This window comes from Ambystoma mexicanum, chromosome 7q (genome assembly GCF_040938575.1).
Source record: "Ambystoma mexicanum isolate Mex_15411 chromosome 7q, UKY_AmexF1_1, whole genome shotgun sequence".
In the NCBI taxonomy this organism is placed as follows: domain Eukaryota; kingdom Metazoa; phylum Chordata; class Amphibia; order Caudata; family Ambystomatidae; genus Ambystoma; species Ambystoma mexicanum.
This window is the reverse complement of record NC_090941.1, coordinates 882,881,059-882,897,259: the sequence shown is the minus strand read 5'-3', so window position 1 is coordinate 882,897,259 and position 16,201 is coordinate 882,881,059. Positions and strand designations below refer to the sequence as shown.

Below are 16,201 nucleotides of genomic sequence, written 5' to 3'. Positions count from 1 at the left end.
TTGGGCTACAAGAAACTTTCATATTGCTAACAGGAATCTGGGGAATGACTCCCTCGAGCTGTGAACATTATCCACTTTTCATTTGATTGGAACATTTGTGCGCCTTGAGGTCCAGAGAGAATATCATGTACAACTCAATTACTTTGTAATCGGATTTCGGACAGAGGACGCACTTATTCCTTTGGACATCTTGACAATGGACCAACCCTTACTTTTTTTGGTTCAGGTAGGGAAATAGCTCGTAGGATAGAGATAGTAATTCATTACCCCAACCCCCTTTTGATTTCAAATAAAAGTTGATAGCCAAACCTTGAGTCCTTTGTGTCTGTGTCTCATTCCTGGCTCCTCACATATTGTTAACAAGAACATTTAGTTTTGTTTACTATAACAAAACGAGACAATTAGAACACTTTCCAGACTGTTTGGTGTGCATCCCAGAAATATTTTTTACGCAATCTGTTTGCGTGTTCCATAACAAAGATAAGATTGGCGCACAATCCAGCCATCTAAAGTGACTTAATTCTCTGTTCTTGTGAATTCTGATCATTGTCCGAATATATTTTAATATGATTGCATTATGTACATGCCTGTCTGCTGAGCCCATGACTTGAACTACCACATATGACTTGACTTACCGCTCAACCACAGCATTCAGGCTAATTTGCATGTCAATATGACCAGAACCTTAAATATATACAACAGGCACATTTAACTTAATAATCTTCCATTTACTACGAAATACAATTCCAACCAATAATTAGTTGACATCCACAGTGTAAATATGCATTAGATGTATAAAACAGGTCTGCTTAAATGGATAGGTCGGCCACGTTCACTTAACAATCTACCATTATGTTTACTATGATCAATGTATTCTTGAACATGCACATTTGCTTTAACTGAAAAAATATAGAAAATCTCCAAAAATAATAAGGTTACTATCTTTACACATTAAACTCTTCAAATGTTGGACATGCTTTTGTTTAACTTCCTATGAACACAAAATGTTGTCAATTAAATGTTGATAACAATACCATGCAAATGAAGCACTAATTCACACGACACCCCACTGCTAATTTGCAATGCTCACTTCAATTAGAAGGCAGTTGGCATTAGAAGAATGCCATAGTCAAAGTGAAGCTGGCAAAGTTGTGGTGTGGTACAAGTTATTTTTTCTTTTGTAATGTGGTAGACTATATTTGTTAAGGAATAATTTCTTACAGGTAATGTTAGGGAAGGGATGGATTTCATCCTAAACATTCCTGGTGCTCGCGCAAGTGTGTTCAGACACCATCTCATCCCCACCTTACCTATGATGATGGAGAACACTGACGGGGGAAAAATGGCAGCAGGAGGCAGCAACGGGAAGCCATCATGGAGCAGCAGCTCACACTTCTTCACAGCACACAACAAGCAGCCCAAAACCTGCCACACAAGAAAGCAGTGTAGCAAAGTCTACAAAGTCAGGAAAGGAGACCTTATTAATGAGGCTCCCACCAGCTCACCAGAGATATTAAGAATAAAAAGGCACATTAGAAGGCCTCATAGGACAGGGACTCCAGTTCCTCAGGAACTCTTCCACTCTCCTTGCCAGAGATGCTTCTGGAAATGGGGGCGGGGTTTACAAGCCCTCTTCTTTGAAGCCTCACTTGCTACTCCCTCTTGAGCCAGGTAAGTGATTGGACAGGGTGAGTGGAAAATATTGGGAGTGCATGGGGTATTTAAGGAGATGTGTGTGTGCGCGCGCGCGCACGCGTAGATGTGTGTAGATGTGCGTGTAGATGCGCATTAGTTGGGTGAGGACAGGAGACTGGGGAGGATGTCCAAGAGACCACAGCAGGTGAGAGCGACTGAGTGTGGAGGCTATTGTTAAGGAGGTCATCTGTGGAGTGTTTGTGTGAGAGAGAGGAGACTGTAAGCATTAGAGGTAAGATAGGAGTAGGAGTGGAGGTAGCAGTAGTAGGTGTTCGGAGTAAAGGTAGTAGGGGAGTAAAGGTAGTAGGCAAGGGAGGAATACAAGTGGTACAGTGGTAGTCAGTAGTACAGGAGTAAGCATGGCACCATATCCCTGGGTTCTGAAACAGCGAGAAGGGTGTACAGGGCACAATATCCCTGAGTGTCTTGGAGCAGTAAAGGTAGTGGAAAAGTAGTGGTAGTAGGGAAATGGGAACGGTAGTAGAGCGGGAAGAGCACCAGCGAGTGGAAGAGTAGGAGGGGATATTGGCATTAAGTGAGATGGAAATGATAATGAGGGGAATATCAAGAGGTGGGGAAGTAGTGAGAAGGAGGGAAAAGGAACCAATGTAGAGGGCTAGCTGAAAGTACAAGCGGCAGTAAAGAATAGCAGTGGTAAAAGAAGTAAGATCGAAGGATGGAGGTGGAAAGGCAGAGTGAGATTGGAGGGACAGTAACATGCAGGAAGGAGAATAGATTAAGAGTCCAGTACAGGAAAGGGTCAAGTGTCAGAGGTTGTGAAAGGAGTGTGCATGATGCTGGGTGAAAGAAGACACCAGTCCCAATTCCTGGAGAGATTAACCAATGCTAGGTGAAGGAAAGTTAGATGTTCTCTAAGGAGACAGGTAGCCAATGTCTTAGGGAGAACACGTATAGTCATAGTTGTAGAACAGATAGGTCCTACTGATCGGTAGTTACTAACAACCCATTAGGTACGTCTGGGGCTGGAAGGTGGGTCCCAGACCCAGGGAAGTTAAGAGAGGAAAGGGACAGCCCTAGCGCCAATCATCACCAGTCCCTTAGAGCCCAAGATCAGAAGCAGCCATTCTGACCATTACATTTTGAAATAAACACCCTTGGACATTTTATAAGAGTCAGCGTGGTTATCTTTATATATACATTGTGTTTATCGCATCATTAACACTGGCATTTACAAAATGTGTAGACTTTATTTTGCATATGTTGGACCCTTAACATACTGTATTCTTAATATAAATGTAAGAGTATACATGCAAATACCATTCTATCATCCCTACTCTCTTCCGTTCGCCTTCTAAAGTCAATCAGCAATGTGTGAAGTCTTCTGAAACATGACAGTAGAATGCGTTATTGTTTAGACAGACAGGGTTGTTGTTGATGTGCCTGTAATTCAAAACCTACCGAAAACTTACTCGGGAAGTAAAAATCTACCACCATTGCAATTAAATCAGTTCTGGCCAAAAAAAGTACAAGATGAGAAAAGATTGCAATTTCTGTGTCAAAACGTGCACCTCAACATGGCTCATAGGATTTTCAATGATACAGTTGTATGTTTCAAAATGAAGTGAAATAAAAGCATTGGAAAATCAATGTTGCAAAAAAGGACAATTAACTAATAACTCTCCCTGCAATCCAGAAATCCATCTCCATTTCTTCAAATTGCAATGTCCTGGTTCAACCTACCAGCTCTGCCTCATCAGTGTCACGTTCTTTGATATTTTATAGAGCCATCTATCAGATTTGTACAATACCATATGACTACATCAGCCCGTCAGATGCAATCTCCCATAAGGTGTCATATTGACCACCTTTGCAGGTGCATGTCTGCCATCTGATATTCAAGGTCTTGTTATGACTTACAATGGTGAATGAAGATGGCAGCCTCAAAAATTGTTCAGAAGCATATTTTAGAATTGTCATTACTGGAGTTTACCACGAGGACCACCATTTAATTGACATTTCTAAAATGGAAGCCAAGCATTATGTTCATTGGTCAACTTGCAAAATCAATATGTAAGATAATCTCAAAGGTTGATATGGCCCCCTTCAGTTATCACAGTACAAGTTGGATAGCTAAAGAGCTATACTCATAACCGCTTGTATTACATTATACATACACCCTATGGTGTATGTATCATAAGTCTATATGCAATACATAAGGTTTTTACATATTGCAATCCTAACGTGAATATAAATATGCACAATAAAATGAATGTGCTTGTTTATAATATTCATAAAAAACATCACTTTCTAAATATGTAAAAACACACGTCCCATTTTTCATTTTTTGCATTTAAACGGGGACCACAGTTTATAAGCCATTATTATTTAAGGACAATGTCTTTTGGAAATATCAGTTATTATAGGAACCACTGCCTAAGGCACTGTGAAATTACAATGTACTGAAGTAATGTAACCTAAAAGAAAAGTGTTTTAAAGTCTACCAATCCCAGATAGCATGTGCTTCATAAGTGAAGTGCAACTGCCAAAATATGAAAATGACACATGTGGATCCGTTCAAAATACATGGCTGTGCAATTAAAAAGTGTGCATTTAACCAATAAATGTATAAGATACAACTTTGCTATGAAGTCTGCTATTTCATCCAGGTGCATTTATTTAGCATGACAACAATGTTAATTTACTGAAGTACTGATCACTATCCTTGCGTTCTTAAATAACTAATTTCGTAAGATCGAGTATGTCTCGTGAATTTGCAAGAGAGGATGGACTGCACTGCAAAGACAATAGAAAATAAATCTATTAGTGAAATGTGTGTGCAAAAAGATGACCAATTCTTAGACATTGTGGCCAAATAACCATAGTTCATGACGCGATTCCAATGAAGCTGAATGAGCATTGTGTACACAGTGACCACAGAGTTTGACGTAGAACTATCAACACGTTTGCGCAATATAATTCTCTAACATCAGTCGTTATTTTCATCGGCCACCAGATGCCTTTTAGTATGGTAAGCATTTGCTTTTGAGAACTATTCCTTCTGGAGTTAAATGGTTTGTATCCCAGCATAAGAATTTCATTTGTGCGGGCCCCTACATTGATTACTGTTTCATTTGTTAACAGGAACACCTATAGGGTATTATGCATTGATAGAAACTAAGGTACTGTAAAGCTGCATAGAAAGCTACTAATTTTTATGATGCTTAGCATTGATAAAACAACTACATTTGATCACTTTGCATAATCTGTCAATTATTGGTACTTGCGCATGGTGAAGGACAATTACATTTTCTGAACGTTCAGTGGTTTATTTATTGTCCCTTTTCGTAAGTCAGTGCATAATTTCTCTTGGTTATTTTAGGGGGATCTGGTGTATGTGAATTATGCCCGCACTGAAGACTTTTTTAAATTGGAACGAGAAATGAAGATTAACTGCACTGGAAAGATAGTCATTGCCAGATATGGAAGAATATTTAGAGGAAATAAGGTAAAGCATGAATCCTAAATCACAGCCTTTGAAGTCTGGACCTCAAATATTGAAAATGTTGCAGTAAAATCTGTGTTGGTACTACATTAAATATTGTCTTTTCAAAGAAATCTGACTCGCAAAGGAAGTATAATCACACAAATGGGACACATGCTTACAATTTGGTGGTTTGTAAGAGGTATACAAACTCCAATTTAACATGAATGCATATTTAATGCATTAAGTGCGCAACATTTGCAGTTCCACAAAACAGTGACACTAGTTATTGCTAATCAAACAAGCAGATATGTACCATTCCACTTTATAGACTTTGCAAAAAAGGTCTTTACTTTGTGATTCAGTTTAATTGGACATCAGCAACTTGAAAGCAAACTGAAGGTTTTCTGATAGAGATGACCTGTGATAGAGCTGAGGATCCACACATAACAAATGCTAGGTCTGTGAGGGTTCCATTACATCTGTTTCTTATGTATTCTAATGTAAATAACAACTGAGGTACAAATCGATCTTGGTTATTCTCTGAAGTTCTACCCCAGATGTATGCTGGGTCCAGAGATTAATTGTATTAACACAAGTGTTGAGGTCTTTCCTACAATTTAGGTAATAGTTGTTACTAAACCTAGTACAGTATGTTTTTGTAACCAGGTATACACAACCTGCAATACATCTACCTGACCCATCCCCTCCCAATATTTAATATCCTTTTTAATTCATATGTTGATTTGGCCACACCCAACTTCTTAAACCCTGAAAAATGGCCAACAGTTATGAGAAAGGGGGGCGGGTAATGAACCGGCACATCGCCTGCAGTAGGTTTAGTCGGATGGTATTGTGGTTATTATGCCTGCTGCATGTGCCTTGGTAAGGGGCCACACACCCAAAATGCCCATTATGAGAAAGGACTGAAACCTTTTGTGGCTGCCAGCACTGGTCTGTATTATATGAACAGATTGTGCTGTACTTGTATGCATGTCTTTGTAAGTGTATATATGTTGGTGTTTTTGTGATGATACTGAGTCACAGTGACTTTCACTTCCACCACTGTTTTGAGATTTAATGGTTTACTTACTGCCCTAGTGAGGTTACTGCCCTAGTGAGGATGGTGTCATTTTTTTAATGCCACTAAATAAAGAAGCAGATAAGCTTCCCCCGACATAGCAAAGTAGCGGTCTTGTTTCCTAGCATCAGACGGTGTGTGATTAGTGACGGAGGTCTTTTCATTTTGATGTACCATTCATAACACTTTGCAGGGATAAAGTATTTACAGTGGGTGGTCACTTAAAAACAAATTCATATGTCCCTGTGAAGACAATATTCTGGGAAGGGCAGGGATGACGAAGGAGAAGGAGGTGGGGGAGGGAGGATGTGTCGTAAGGTCATATGAAGACTGGTCTAAAAAATGGGCTAATGCTCCACTGTGCTAACCTCTTATAAAATCAATAGCTCTGAAATGTACCTTAATACTGCCACAGAGATTATTAATCTGATTGGTGCAGATAGAACATGACTCCTAGCCCAAAGAAGCCTTGTGAACTAAATTCTAAAATATATATCTACCCAATGCGCCATGCACCGATTAACCTAATTCCTACAGAAATCAAACCCAAAAATGATTCATGATGGGTTCCCTAAGAGGTGTGCAATTATTTTTAATATGCAGTCATCTCTAACATTCAGCCTTTACCAACATGTGTTTTGACCTAGTAAACACTGTTCTTCATCAAGGCTTAAATATCATAGTACTGTAATGAAGGCATGGTATCAACAGTAAGACAGACACAAGTGACCACAGTTTAAGGGTGTTTGTTGAATTTCGATTGGGTTTGATAACAATGTCTATCTAATCCTAAATCTAAAGATGAGAGCAAGCTACAAGCATTAAATAATAACACATTCCTAGCGGTGTCTTGTCACAATAAAAGGGCATATGCTAATAAACCCATTTCCAATTCTTACCTATAAATACAAATAGTGTGGGAAACAATGTTCTGCAAAAGAAAAGTGGTCAAGAAATGATATGTCAGGCCATTGGTTTCCCTTCCCCACGTTTTCAGCACGGGATGAGGCGGCACATTTGAGCTTAGCACAGTCTCTGGCTTTTCTAGCATGAGGGTGCAGTTCAAAACGTCAACATCATGGCCTTCTGTGCCAAAGTCTATTTGCCTCATGCAAATAATAAAGTTCCTTTCCTTCCAGGATTCTCCTTGCACACTTTTCTCAGATGATATATTGCTCACCCTGAATCCCCCTCAGCCTGGCTCAGATCCACTTTAAGACAAAGTTTGTATTTCCACATATACACAATTTATTTAGTATTTCCATGTATCAAATTTCTTGGGTGATTTATGGTTCACACCAGATCCCCCTCTGCCGGGCTCAGATCCGTTGTAACACAAAATCTTCAATCTGTCTCCCTCTGCTGGGCTCAGACCAATTTATCTATTGCAACACAAACTTGCTTTAACACAAAGCTTTCAATTGATCTCCCTCCATCGGGCTCGGACCAACTTTCTCTACTTTGTCATCCACTTTCTTTACTGTATTAACATCGAAGACTTTCGATTGTGCATAGGATTTGGCTTGACCCGTTGCAGGACCACTTCGATTCACAATCCTTTACCACTCTTTCACTTTTGTCAACTCTCAGCTGGACACCTTACAGAGACCTTCGATTGAGAACGCACCCGATGCCGGACCACTTTGTCAAAGGTATTATATATCTTGATTTCAAAGTTCAACCACACATCTGCAGTTCAACTTTACATGTGTTGGTAATCACACGCGTTTCATACAATGTTCGTTCCCGCGCTCGCCATACAATGTTGCTGCTTGCAACCTTGGCTTCAACACAGACCAGTCTTGTATCTTTCTCCCCTACTCACTGGCTGTGTGGATTTCACTGATGCTGCTTTGTTTTTGGAGCCAAGGTCAGCATCACGGCAGCTGGTGATTCTCCTTGCCTTGATTATCGATGCATGATGGCCCCAGATACCTGTCATGATGCCCGCTCCCGGGGAGCCGATTCAAGCCATGCGTCCCCGAAAGCGGACATCCAGTCCCCAAGGAAGGACCCAGCAACCCCATATGGGGGCCCTTTGGACAGTGTCCTGGCGCCTATGGCGCCAGGCTCATAAAAGACATCAGTCCTGGCGCCATAGGCGCCAGGCTCATTATGGGAGTGCTTGGGTGCACTTACCTGATGCAGACCATGCTGCAGGATCCCGGCCTCCTTGAGGCCTCAAAGGAACTACTTTACCTGTGGGACTAATTTACCATCCGGGCGTGGTCGGGGAAGGCTATTTAAACCACACCCGAACAGCCACACGTGCTTCGCGTTGTTCTGCATCTAGCAGCTGGACGCTCACCGTGTCTGCTCCTGCATCCTGACTTCTGCCACGCCTGCCAGCATCCTGAATCACCTGCAAAGGAAGAGAAGAAGAGAACAGAAGAAGGAAAAGTCCTTACCTGCTAAAACCGCATCCCGGAGACATCTCGCCGACAATCCTGAAAAGGAAGACTTTTATTTAAAAGCTCATCGCGTCGATCGCTGCAGCGCCGCATTCCACTCACCTTTACAGGGCGCCTCCATGTTCAGCAGCGATCATCCGGATTCGCAGTCACGCCCCAGCGCCTAGGGAGGAAAAGACCAGAACAAAAGGTGAGAGAGTGGAAAGCTAAATCTCCATGTTAAGACTTACCTGTTGATTAATTCCCTCTCCATTTCGGGTCTGCGCCGCATCCTGGCATTTCCGGACCACGGCCCCTAAGGGGAAAAAAAAGACATCAGCGTTAATGAGCGAATGAAAAGACATTACCAAAAAACGCTCATTAAAGACTTACCTGATTTCTACAAGGATTTCACCTCTCATCTCGGGTCGGTGCCTGTTCCCCGGCATTACGTACCCCGGCCCCTATGGGGAAAAACACACTAGCATTAGTACATTAATGCATGGACACTAGGGGGGAACCTTTTATCAAAAAACTTACCTGGAAGCCAAGCAAGTTTGGTTCTCACCAATCCGAAAATCCAGTGAAGTAACTGGATACCAACACGCCCCTGCATCAGAAGCAGGATGGAGAGCTCGTCCTTCCAGACCCTAAGGTGAGACGCTACGAGGAATCACAGAAGGGTTTCGAGGAGGGTGAGAGGGGAAAGTGGGAGGCCGATTGCATTACCCCGCAGACAGTTAATCCCCTATTTTCGCCTACAGAAGGATACTTCTGCGAGCCAGACAAGCCAGATTTGGGGGCCCGGTCCAGTCCGTCTTCCGAACCCTGCGCATCACCTTAGAAGAGGTCACAGCAGCGCGAACCAGGCCAGCACCTCTGTGGGAGTCAGGTGAGCGTTACAATACCTCTGGCACACACATTGCAGGATTCCTCAGCCTGGTTTCCTGGTCTTGGGCTTTCTATTCTCAAGGCTTCATGAAAGTAATGGTTCCTTGTTGAAAAGGTCATGGGAACTTCCCTCCTTGTGGTTCCCTTTGGGTTTTGCCATCTTTCTCCTCATGTTAAACTGCCATCTTGGAACTGCTGTTTCCTTGTGTGCTTTGCCTCGCTCAGAGTTTGCTCTCATGCTCTGTGTGGGAAAATGTAATGGAAGTCAGGTGTGCATGGTGGTCAGTAATTGCCTGACCCTGCCTAAACATTGTTTTGGGACACGTCAGGTATACGGCTCGGGTGTTAGTCCGTTTTCTCTCATAGCGGGCTGTCCATGAGAAAGTGTTTGTGGTTTGAAGGGTGGGGGGGTTCAGTTCCTAACTATCCTACCTGGTGGGATGGGGTAAAGGTGTTAGATGGAAGGGGATACTGCCTCTCACCATCCGTTGTCCCACTCCCCGAAGACCCTTCACCCATGTGATCCTCCCACACTGGACCACCCCCAGGAAATGGATACAAAAGCGATGGCCATGTCCTGGCCACCTGGATGACAGATCTCCGGGGACTAATGGGTGAGACACCTTCTGGTTTCTCAGAGTATAGATACAATTTATACAACAGTATTAAAAACTAATTATTGAAATACAGACCAGCAACCAGGCCAGCAATGTGTCAGATGGAAAGGGAGAAAGGAAAAATTATGAAAAGGGAACAAAAAGAAAAGAATACATATATCCATTGTCAAACAACGTTAGTTCCATATAGTCTAATGCAAACCAATACCAATTAGGCAAACCTATATATCAATGTGCACTGATGTATTAGCTTAATTTAAAAAAGGACCAGTACACTCATATGTCCACCCACAACACTCTATATGAATTCCTGAAGACCTTATTAATAAAAAACAAATATTTTCCATGCACCATCACCAAAAACGTGATTGTCCATAGTTCTTATAATAAGTAGGTCTAGAGCTGAGGCAGTGCTGTAGTCCAATTGATTCCCAATCTGAGTTCCAAGGACTTGTTATTTCCTCAGGTCATTCTACGGAATTGAACAAGTAAATTAACTCTCATCATCCCTATTCTTTATTAACTATCATGTTCCATATTCTTACCTTGATTTTCATAACATCCATGATCAATTACTCCACATTAGGACCCAACTCTTGAAACCTAATTAAAATATACATGACATAATGTCTTATCTCCGATAATTGTTCAATCTTTTCCAAATTGTACATTGCTCTCATGCAATGTTAGCTAGGGACCACTAAAATTGGCCCAAATGCCACAAGCAATATCCCTTCTCCAAGTGTTGAAGTTCTTAAAATCTATTCACTGTGAATTGGTATTCATGTTCTTACCTAATGGCTCCGTACCAATCCTTAAACCGTATTAATTCAAATAATCCAATAATGTAGCAAGATACTTTTCCAACTGGTTCAATCCCCAGCAACATGAAGTCCTAAAGGCAATATCCATGAATCAGCCAATTTCTTTCCTCAGATTCATATGCAGTGAATAAGAACAGTTCCATACATACATCAAAATAGATTATTACGCTAGTTTAATATAAAGTTTGTTATCAGGTAACTTATAAGCTTTGCACGTGCATCAATCATGCTAACAAAATCAAACCACCAGCAATTATGGGTGACCGGCTTCTTTCTACCAGTTTACATTGACATCCCACTGCCATGTTCAACAAAATAACTCTTATTCTGAGCCAAAAACGAGCTTGCCAGAACACACCGATCACACACACGTACTTCTATGTGGCTTTCATTGGTCCCTCTGCCTCTCCAAGGCATTATTCAGTAGAGATCCTCATGGCGGGAGGGCGCCATCTTGCTTCCTATAGCCTTAAGCATTGACCATGACGTCAGACGGCAAGGTTTGATGTCATGTCATTTACATTTGTAAACACTCCATCATATCAAAGCGCCACAGAGCATTGGCGTGATTCTAAACTATCACTTAGCTAACAGCAGCCTGTCGGCGTTCGCCTTAAATTGAGTAGGGACTCAAGATCTGAAAAATGTACTACAATGCTAATTTTACGTTATACTTGATAACTTCACGATCACTCAGTCTTGTTGGGGAACACTGAGCCAAAATGTTACTTATAATGAAATCAGTTCCAAAACATCGGCACCAACTATAAATATCTACATGTTCTGAAATGTATTGCATGTTAGTATAGATGCAACAATGATGCACATGGCGGGCCTGGCTAATTAACGTGTTCTTTTGAGCGATGAATCCTCTGGAAAGAAAAGTATTTTAGAACAGATAAAATGGATAAAGAAAGGGAGCTTCATGGCCACAAACAAAAGGGTACGCTTCCAAGATCCACTAGTCACAAATACTACACTAGGCTTTGACCTAGACGAGGCAACAGAGATGGGAAACATGCAAGGGGAGAGGAATCGGACAAAAGAAAACGGGTAACCTGATCATGGACCCATAGACAACTAACAAGGTTTTCTTTTTTTTAAACATATTTTATTATTTTCGAACATAAATCAACATACATTGCACCTAACATGGTGCGCAAATAACAATCCCTCAACATTCCCCCCTCTGCCAGCACTTCTCAACTTGTAGGCAGAGCGTTTTCCCCTCCGAGGAGCCTTCAGATTCGGGTTCCTCCTGTGAGGACTCGGACAATGTGGTGACCAGATTTAGCCAGGCTGTAAGTGTGTTTCCTCTCCCCTCCCCCCTCTGGCCATCGCTTCCTCCCAGACCACCGTCTCAGCATCTGCCCATTTCAGGAGGTCCCGCCACCAAGCTCCCACGTTCGGTCTATTACTTTCTTTCCAACTCATTGCTTTCCTGCGTTTCGCTAGGATATACGCGAGATCTTTAAGTTTGCTCACCTGTCTGAGTTTGCGCGGTCTTGGGAACCCACCCGCTATGCATGCCCAAAGTGATTCTACATCCAGGTCTATCCCTTTCCCCGCCAAGTGGTGTGCCACCTCCCTCCAGTATTTACCAATTTCCGGGCAAGCTCAGAGCATGTGCACCATCCCCGCCTCAACTTCTCCACATTTCGGGCATGTCGGTGTCCTGGCGTTCGTGACCTTAGCAATCTTCTTAGGGGTCATATAGGCTCTGTGGGAAACGTATAGCTGAATCTGTTGCAGTCTCACATTTCTTGACACTTTCTTATGATATCTTTGCATTCTGACCCAAAGCCCATCTCCTGTTGTTTCCCCACTTTCCTGCTCCCAGTGACACCTCAGCTGCACCACCTCCTTTCCAAACTTGGCCATCATTAGTTCATAAATCCGGGAGACCTCATGGCCTCCTTCTGACACTGCTTGAAATGCTTCAATGGCAGAATCCGGTTGTTGTGCTAATTCCACCTCGGACCATGTTTTCTTCATCATCCTTACCAGCCTAGCGTATGTGATGTATTGTCCCCCATGTAGACCTGTATCCTCCCTCAGTGTGTCAAACTCAATTTTCTCCCCTTCTTGCCACGTCTCCTATGGTTGACACCCCCACTGGGTCCCAATGTTCTCTAATGGTCCTTCTCAATTGCTCATCCACCCCTTTCAATGCCACCGATGGTACTTGTGGGGAGCACAGAAGTGGGCACCCCATCATCTGGCAATCATCTGGCAGGCCCTGTGCCAAATCCTCCTCCCTAGGTCTAGCAGTGTGGACCTACTTTCCTTCGGAGATTCTGCCAACCATATCCATTCATTCAAGAAATAGGGCGTGCACTCTGACCTCAGCAGTATAGACTCTGGAGTGGGTTCCTCAGATAGCCATCTAGCCGCATATTGCAGCTGGCCGGCCAGGTAGTACATCTCAAAGTTGGGCAATGTGATCCCTCCTGGTTCGTATGGGTTTTGCAATTTACACAATGCTATTCTGTTTCTAGAATTGTGCCAAATGAATCCCCTGCATATACTCTGCACCTTGGTGAAGAACCGCTTAGGTATCATGTACGGGACGTTCGCAAAATAATGTAATCTGGGTTGTACTATCATCTTCAGGAGAGCTGCTCTACCCATCACAGTTAAGGGCCACCGAGCCCAGAATACCATACAGCGCTCACTTCTGCTCAGTGCTTTCTCTGTATTATATTTGTGTTCGTCCTTAACTTTGTGATATATGTCCACTCCCAGGTATCTGAAGGTATCAGTTGCCCATCCTATCTGTAATACTGGCAGCTCATGTCACGGTACTCCCACGTATCTGCCGAGGGGGAATATGATGGACTTTTTTGAGTTGATAGTTATGCCCGAGATTATCGCGTACCGGTCCATCGTTTCTAGGATATATTATAGGTTTTCTTCCGGGTATCTCAGATACAACAATATGTCATCCGCATATAATGATATCAGATGCTGCCCCCCCTTTTGTACTGATTTCTACTTCCCCAAATTGCTGCCTCAGATATGCCGCTAAGGGTTCCACTGCTAGGATGAAGAGCATTGGGGACCAGGGACACCCCTGCCTAGTGCCTCTGCTAAGGGTCCACCTTTCTGAAATGATCTGTCCCGTTTGAACTCGTGCCACCGGTTCGCTGTACAGCAACTGTACCCACTTCAGGTACCTTGCTCCCATCCCACATTCTTCCAGAACCACCATCAACCACGGCCATTTGACCGAGTCAAAGGCTTTCACTGCGTCCAGTGAGACTATCTCCACTTCCTGAGGGCACCCTTCTGAATGGTCTAGGACATGGTGAAGCCTTCTCAGGTTGTCTGAGATACACCTGTGCAGGACATATCCAGTCTGGTCAGCGTGTATCAGTTTGTTTATCATCAGGCTCAATCTATTCGCTATCACTGCCGTGAGGATTTTGCTATCTTGATTGAGCATCGACAGTGGTCTATAAGAGCCACAGTCCGTGTTCAGCTTGAGGAGTGGAATAATAATCACTTCCCTAAGGGTCTCTGGCAACCTGCCTTTGTCAAGCGCCTCATTTAACATGGCTAACATCGGTGGAAATAATTCAGCTTTGTATGTTTTTGACAACAAACACGTTGAATGTGAATCTAGTCCTTAAATTGTCGAGTATAGAATTGAGCAGTGCTAATACAACATTATTAAATAAAGGAATGTCATATGCCCCAACAGTTAAGAATAATTTGATCAATACACAAGTGTATTTTTATACATTTAAAAGAAAATGAAAACATATTTTTTCCATAATCGACAAATGAGACATGCTGTGACACAAAGACAAGGACCTGATAGTCAATAAACTGTCACTTATCTAGGCAACAGGTATTGATGCCCCTACAAGAGGAAGCATAAAATAGTACAGGTATCCTTCAAGATTCGAATATAAATCCAAAATATCTCACTTATCTGGAAATGAAAGAGTTTACTCCGTTCTTTGGAACAGAAAATGCTATTGATCTGCTTCAAAAGGCGGTTACTCGAGGCATACATAAAATATTAGATATCACCAGGAAATAAAGAGGATACAATAACCTGATGAAAGCAGAAAGACGAGTTTTAGATTTATTTAAGGAAGACCCCCCCCCCCAAATTGTAATTAAACAAGCTGATAAAGGTGGTCACATTAAAACACATCAGGTTATTGTGTAAAATGTGGTACCTCTTCCATCAAAGGAATTAATGAAGAAGCTGGAGATATAGTTGCCAAATGGATGAGGACGGGTTTACTTACTGAAGAGGATAAACGTTACTTAATAGCTGAGAATCCTAAACTTCCCACAGTATACTTTTTACCAAAGGTACACACTGAATTTGATGATACAGAGGGGCGAACAATAATAAATGGGATAGGGGGGGTAACCGAGAAGCTTTAAAAAATATATTGATGTAATTATAGCTAAAGAGGTTCCGAAATGACCCGCTTACCTATGCACCTTCTGCAAATATTGGAAAATTTTGAGTGGGAAGATTCTATTTTGTGACACTAGACATGAAAGCATTGTATACATAGATTCAACATCGTCTAGCTTTCAAAACCATTGACAAAACTTATGCTACAAGATCAGCATCGTATTTGTTACACATCATGATGGTAAAAGAAATGCTAGACTTTACACTTAGAAATATTATTTTTGTTTAATGGGAATTTGTTCAAACAGATTAGGGGATGGCCATGGGGCTAATTATGCCCTATCACTTGCCAATCTCTTCATGGGCTTCTTTGAAATCAAGTATGTGTATTGTGACAATCTGTATAGACCACAAATCAAATTTTGGACCAGATTTATTGACTATGGCCCTCATTATAAGTTTGCCGGTCTGGTAACAGCCGTACTGGTAAGCTTGCCAGTACCGTTGTTACCGGACCGGCAAACTATGTGTTCTGCTCACGGGTGCCTTCCCGCCTGTCAGGTCTTACCTGGCAGGCGTACTGGCATCGGATAATGAGCCAATATGTGTTTGTAATTTTGCAGGGTAATCTATCATGCATGAATGACTTCGTAACTTATCTGAATGGAAATGATCTCGGTATCCAATTTACTAGTAATAGTCATTTGACTGAAATAGACTTTTTAGATTTAAGACTATATGTAAAGGAAAACATGATCATGTCAAAAACATATATGAAACCAAAAGAAGTGAATTCTGTCTTGTTGGTAACAAGTTGTCATAAATCTAGCATCATTATAAACATACCAACTGGGGAAGGCATTAGAACCCAGAGAAATTG

The 16,201-nt window shown here is 42.1% G+C and overlaps 1 protein-coding gene across 3 annotated transcripts in view; it reads left to right on the top strand.

Annotated features, from left to right (window-relative positions):
- LOC138527989 (glutamate carboxypeptidase 2-like) overlaps positions 1-16,201 on the top strand; it is an 898,418-nt gene that overhangs the window by 289,777 nt on the left and 592,440 nt on the right. For all 3 annotated transcript variants that reach the window (XM_069639404.1, XM_069639405.1, XM_069639406.1), the window contains exon 5: positions 5,036-5,161. In XM_069639404.1, coding sequence (XP_069495505.1) covers positions 5,036-5,161 — 126 coding nt within the window. The remainder of the gene's footprint in view (positions 1-5,035; positions 5,162-16,201) is intronic.